Source organism: Macrotis lagotis, chromosome 1, assembly GCF_037893015.1.
Source record: "Macrotis lagotis isolate mMagLag1 chromosome 1, bilby.v1.9.chrom.fasta, whole genome shotgun sequence".
Lineage (NCBI taxonomy): Eukaryota > Metazoa > Chordata > Mammalia > Peramelemorphia > Peramelidae > Macrotis > Macrotis lagotis.
This window is the reverse complement of record NC_133658.1, coordinates 783,558,449-783,564,448: the sequence shown is the minus strand read 5'-3', so window position 1 is coordinate 783,564,448 and position 6,000 is coordinate 783,558,449. Positions and strand designations below refer to the sequence as shown.

The following is a 6,000-nucleotide window of genomic DNA, read 5'->3' as shown; positions in this document are numbered from 1 at the left end:
ACTTGCACAATATCACTCTGGTACTAATGACAGATAATAAAATTCAGGTCCTGTGACTCCAAGTTCTAAGTTCTTCTCACCAAACAATGATGACTTCTCAGATCCCCAGTTTTCCCAACCAGTTTGGTTTTCCCATAAGTCTCTTAGCACTAGGAGGAAGAGTAAAAAAGAGAGACCAAGAATAGCCCAGCAAAATCCCTGCAGTTCCATCCATAGAGAATGTGGCAAAGGGGTCATTTTCCTTGTCATCTAATAAATATTTCTAAGGTTTCCGTAACCCTGAAGGTTAATAGTATACTGAACCATTTGTCTGGCTTCTACCAGAGAGGTCTCTTACTTTTCTCAAGGAGACTTTAAATTAGGTAGTCACAAAGCCTGACTTGTGAGACAACCCCCTCGAAGGGTGTGTTTGAGACAAGCCCAGAGGAATGACAAAAATATTCATCCCTAATAGAGACATGACCCTTCTGCTTCCCGGAATCTTAAAGACTACTACTCTATCTCTTTCTGTCTCTCTGTCTCTCCGTGTTTGTGTGTGTGTGTGTGTGTGTGTGTGTGTGTGTGTGTGTGTGTGGCTCTATGTGTGTGTCTGTCTCTGTGTGTGTGTGTCTTTGTGTCTCTGTCTCTGTGTGTGTGTCTGTATCCCTCTCTGTCTGTCTCTCTGTCTGTCTCTGTCTCTCTTTCTCTGTCTCTCTATGACTCTGTCTCTCTCACACATAGGCACACAGTTTCTGTCTTTCTGATTCTCTCATCGTTTTTTTAAATGAGAAACTCTTCCTTTAATATTTCTGTTTTACAGTACTACCTTTCTCCTGGAGACTTATAGAAATTTGTTGAAAGAGAAAACTTTAATTACAGGTCTAAAGTGACCTCAATTCCCTTTTAAAATTCCTCTAATAGCTATGCTCAGGTCCTTCAACCAACTAGCAGGGCCAATGCAAATACCTTGATGTCCAATGTTAAAAGCAAATATGAAAAGCCTCAGCCTCCCTTACGGGCAGAACCAAGTACAGAATGTTTGTTTAATAATCCTAATTAGGGGAGAGGAAGGGGAAAGCAGGTGGGAACCCGCCCCTTTGCAAAGAGATTGGCTCCCTCTCCACCCCCGGGTCTCCTCGGTGAGCCTTGGTTGGACAGGCAGAGTGAATTGTGTCATTAAGGTGTTGTCAAAATGAGCTCTGTAGGTGTGGGTTGTGCCACTGGAGTGTGGTTTCAGACTCTCAGAGGAAGAGCCCTTACTATTGGCTATAGGACCGGGCTCAGGAAGGTGTTTTTAATGCCTTGGAAAATGTCAACGTAGCAGGAGGCGCCAAGGGACTTAAATGTAAATCCTACACCCTGAAGAAATGACGAAAGTTCCTCAGGGGTTTGATTTCAGTTTCTTAAGTGATGAAGAAGCCAGGCAGATCCTGCAGGTCCTGGAGAGAAACGAGGAGCTCCAGAGGGCAGAGAAGGACAGAATCAGGTACAGGGAGAATGGCTTTCTCTTCCTCTATGGTTAGACACAGCAAGGCAGGAGCAAAAAGAATCCCCAGGGTCTTTACTGTAGAGACACGTCCCATCTGGGGCTCCCTTCCATGAAATCTGGAAGAACTGGGCTGAGCATGTGTTACAGGAAAGAGGAAGCTGTTTGATCTGTCCCGGGCCCAGGCTACACCTGCCTACCTCTCCGCAGAGCTGGGCTGACATGCTTCCCATTGTGGGGCTGGGCACCTCCCAGCAGCTTTAGCTGCCTCTGCCCAGGCATGGTCAGGATGCTGCTGTCGCCCCTGCTGCTGCCGTTGCTGTAGACACGCCAGCAGTGGTGTCTTGGCCCCTGGGGGCTGAAGGAGAGGGGGGGATGGAAAGCTAGGGAACAAGCCTGAACAAATGGCACACTCTTGTTGGGAAGATGAGCCGGGAGGATCAGTGGGGCTGGGTGTTTTTTAAACCCTGGGCTTCTAGAATCATTGGATGGCAGCCTTGGGAGGTCACCTGAGAGGTCATCTCTTCCAACTCCCTCATTTTACAAGTGAGGAAAGGTTCAATGTCTAACCCAAGGTCATACAACTAACTTCATGGCTGCTCTTCTCATTTCCTTCTTTCCCTTGAACTTTTTCTCCACACCCCTTTGGTATGGCAGCTAGCATTTATAAATCCTGTGAAACTTTTTACATTTGTTAGTTCATTTGAGCTTTCCAACAGCCTTGTGAGGAGATACATGTTTTGTGATTCCCACTTTACAGATAAGAAATGGAAGTTCACAGAAACTAACCTGTTCATAATCTTACAACTAGTGACAGCCATAAATGAAATTCAAGCACACATCATTTTTAACAACAATGCATAAAAGGGGGGGGGGTACTGATGTCTTTTGCTTTTTACAACTATGCTCTTATCTGATGGACACACTCCCCCCTCCCCCAACTCCTTATACTAAACAAAAACAGTACAGAAAAATTAATCTACATCATCCTGCCCTGGTGTCCCACTTCTCTATTAAGAGCAAAGTACCGGGGTGGCTAGGTGGCACAGTGGATAGAGCACTGGCCCTGGAGTCAGGAGTACCTGAGTTCAAATCCAGCCTCACATACTTAATAATTACCTAGCTGTATGGCCTTGGCCAAGCCACTTAACCCTGTTTGCCTACAAAAACCTTTAAAAAAAAAAAAAGAGGAAAGTACCAAATTTCTTGTCTTTCTTTTGGGACCAATATTGGTCAGTGTATTTTAATCTGAATTCAATTATATTTTACTGTTTTCTTTGTTTATTACTATTGTGATTATAAATATTGTTCTCTTACCTCTATTTTCTTTGCTCTGCTTCAGTTCATACATATCTTCTCAAATTTCTCTTAATTCCTCATATTCATTGTTCCTTATCGTGCAATTATATTTCATTAATTCTTACACAATGATTGTTTTTAGCTATTCACCAATCAGTTTTATTTCCAGAAAAGTACAGTTTATATAAAGTCTTTCTTTTCATGTTTGACTTCTTTGGACTTTATGCCAACAAAAATAATCACTGGTTCAAAAGATGACAAATGACTTGGTGATTTTTCTTATATAACTGAATTATTTTCCATAATGGTTAGACCAACTTTCAGTTCTACCAACAATCTGTTAGTATGCCTATCTTGCCTCAATTTCTCTCACTGACTATGTTAATCTCTTAGATTTTATTATTTTGTCAGCTTGATAAGCATGAGGTGAACCCTAAGATTTGTTGTAATTTGGATTTCGCTTATTAGTGATTTGGCCCTTTTTAAAAATATATAGTTATTTTTATTTTATATGTCATTGTTTGAAAATTGCTCCTATCTTTTGACTACTTACCTAATGACTCAGTCTTAAATGTGTATCAGTGAGCTATATATATATTTTGGATATCAGATTTTTATCAGCCTATTTGATACAAAGATTACTTTCCTTTGCTTTTACCATTACCATTACTAATTTAAAGCCAAAGTCAGGACTAACCTAATTGAATAGAAAGAGCGCTAGGCTATGAATCAAGACACTTGAGTTTTAATACTAAACTTTGCCACTAACTAATCATGTGATTCTGAACTAACCATGTCCTTCCTTCTCTGGGTCTCAGTATCCTCTATATAAATGATTGACTATAATAATAGTTAAGATCCTTTCTTACTGATATCTTGAGAGTCTTCTCTCTCTATCCTAAGATTTTTCCTCTAAGATAATTGGTGATGCCACTCCTCATTTAGTCTACTCATCTTAAGATATCTTTGGCTTTGAGGGATCATCCAGGGCCTACAATAGCTCTTTCATATTTTCAGGTTCTCATTATATCAGGGTTACATATGCACATAGGAGAGGAAGTGACTTTTTATTCATATAATCTTTCTCATTCCTCAAATCGTTTGCATAATTTTTTAAAAATTGCTTCAGAGCTATTAAGAAATGAATTCCTCTTTGTCATGTTCCCCCATCCCTCTAACATACTCTGCCTGTCTCTCTCTCTCTCTTTCTCTCTCTCTCATTCACACACACACACACACACACACAGAGTTGTTGCAGTCCCGGTGTACTTGCCAGTAAATGAAACATTTCCTCTCTCTCAAAGATGGAACTTCAAAAAAATCTCTGTGACAAATAGAACAGCCCAAGAGACACTTGAGATATTTGGAATGAGTAGATGGTTGACTGGATTTTACTATCTCCTTGCTAATCTTATCTGTTGGAAGTTCCTATAGAATTTCATCTTTGACAATTCTACACAAAGAATCATGCCTAAGTGATTACTTACTAGTCAATGAAGGTCAGAATTTCATGTTGGCCAGAAATAGTAAACTAACCAGTTTTTCTGCTGAAGAAGTCTTGGGTAAGCCTCAGTAAGATTGTGACCTAAGCAAAAGCTTCTCTTGTTGGCAAAAGAGGGGAATTAAAATTGTTATACTTGGTGCTCTGCTTGGAATTGATCATAGGATCATGAATTCACAACTAGAAAGGACCATAGAGGTCTTCTTACTTTAGAAATGAAGAAATTGAGATCCAGAGAGGTTAAGTGACTTGTATGAGTCACACTAATATCGAGTGGCAGAGCCAAAATTTGAACTGGGATCCCTGCACTAGGCCACCCCAAAAATAACCTTTTTGCTCCAGATCTGTAGACACTTCTGGCAACAAATAGCTTCTACACCTAAACTATTAGTAACTTTGGTGGCAGAAAGTCAGGGTATCTACTTGGCATGGAGTTCTGACTTCAGTTTTTCCCTAGACATAGAGCTCAGGGTCAGGATTGAATTACTTGAGGCAGTGGACTGTATCACCATGTTCTGCCTCTATAGTTATAGACTCTTCAAAGCTGCCTTAAAAGGTCCTTAAACACATAACCCATAGAGTTTAGTTCCCAGGGTCAGAATATTACATAATAGAAGAATACCAGACTTTATATCATTAGAGCTGAAAAGGATCTTACAGATGATCTAATCCTTCTAATTTTATGGAAAGGAGCATCTGAGACTCAGAAGAGTGAAATACATTGATCACAGTTCCATAGTTAGATCTTAGTTATCAGAATGTGGTCTCAAATCCAGATCTTCTCATTCAAGAATTGACTTTACTGAGGTGGGATTCAGGAGACTTCGGTTTTGATTCTAACTTTGACATTAACTAATTATCTACAATTAAATTAATCATTTGACCTCTGTAGATCTCAGCTTCCTTCTGTGTAAAATGAGAGGATTGAGTTAAATAATCTCTAAGGTCCCTTCCAGTTGTACCAGTCCAGAATTCTAAGACCTTTGGGTTGAGTTGACAAAGATAGGCTAGAAATGTGATCACAGATAACATGAAAAGTATGGAATCAGTCCGTGGGCAAGCATTGATTAAGTCCTTACTTACTATGTGCTAGTACTGAGGATAGAGAAGGGTCAAAACTGTGTCCCTTTCCTCAAGAAACTCACTGAATAGTGTGTGTGTGGGGGAAACAGCTTGTCAAAGAACTGTATATAAAAGATAAATACAGTGTAATGGAAGACATCTTTAAGAGAAGAGATGGCAGATAGAATATGGAGAGGGTGGTGAACTAAGCTGAATAAGAAAAGAAGCCAAGGGAACCAGAAAATGAAGATGAGGAAGCAGGGCATTACAAGGTGTGGGAACATCCCCAGAAGCTTAGTATCAAGAGAAAATGGAATCTTGAATGTGGGGCAAAACAAAAAGGCCAAGGGCACTGGACTGTGGAGTCCACAGTGGGGAGTGAAGAATAATAAAGTTAGACTATATAGAAAAAAGCCAGGTCCAGAGAAATTTTAAATGTCAGATTTGATTCTGGAAATAATAGGGACCTATTGGTTGTTTTTGAGCAGGGAAGTAATGGACAAGAATCATACTTGAAGAAAATCATTTTTATAACCTAATGGAATATAGATTTGGAAGGGGTGGAGACTTGAGGCAAGGATACCAACCAAGATACCTTGGAATAGTCCATGCATAAGATGATAAGAACTTGCAATAGGATGGTGACAATGTGAGTGAAGAGAAGAGGAGGTAT

At 40.1% G+C, this 6,000-nt stretch overlaps 1 protein-coding gene across 2 annotated transcripts in view; it reads left to right on the top strand.

Annotated features, from left to right (window-relative positions):
- Positions 1-1,199: 1,199 nt before the first annotated feature.
- Positions 1,200-6,000, top strand: part of EXPH5 (exophilin 5) — a 117,345-nt gene continuing 112,544 nt past the window's right edge. For both annotated transcript variants that reach the window (XR_012474364.1, XM_074216629.1), the window contains exon 1: positions 1,200-1,465. Coding sequence is in view for 1 of the 2 variants with exons in the window: in XM_074216629.1 (XP_074072730.1) it covers positions 1,347-1,465 (119 nt within the window). In the remaining variant the exon portion in view is untranslated. The remainder of the gene's footprint in view (positions 1,466-6,000) is intronic.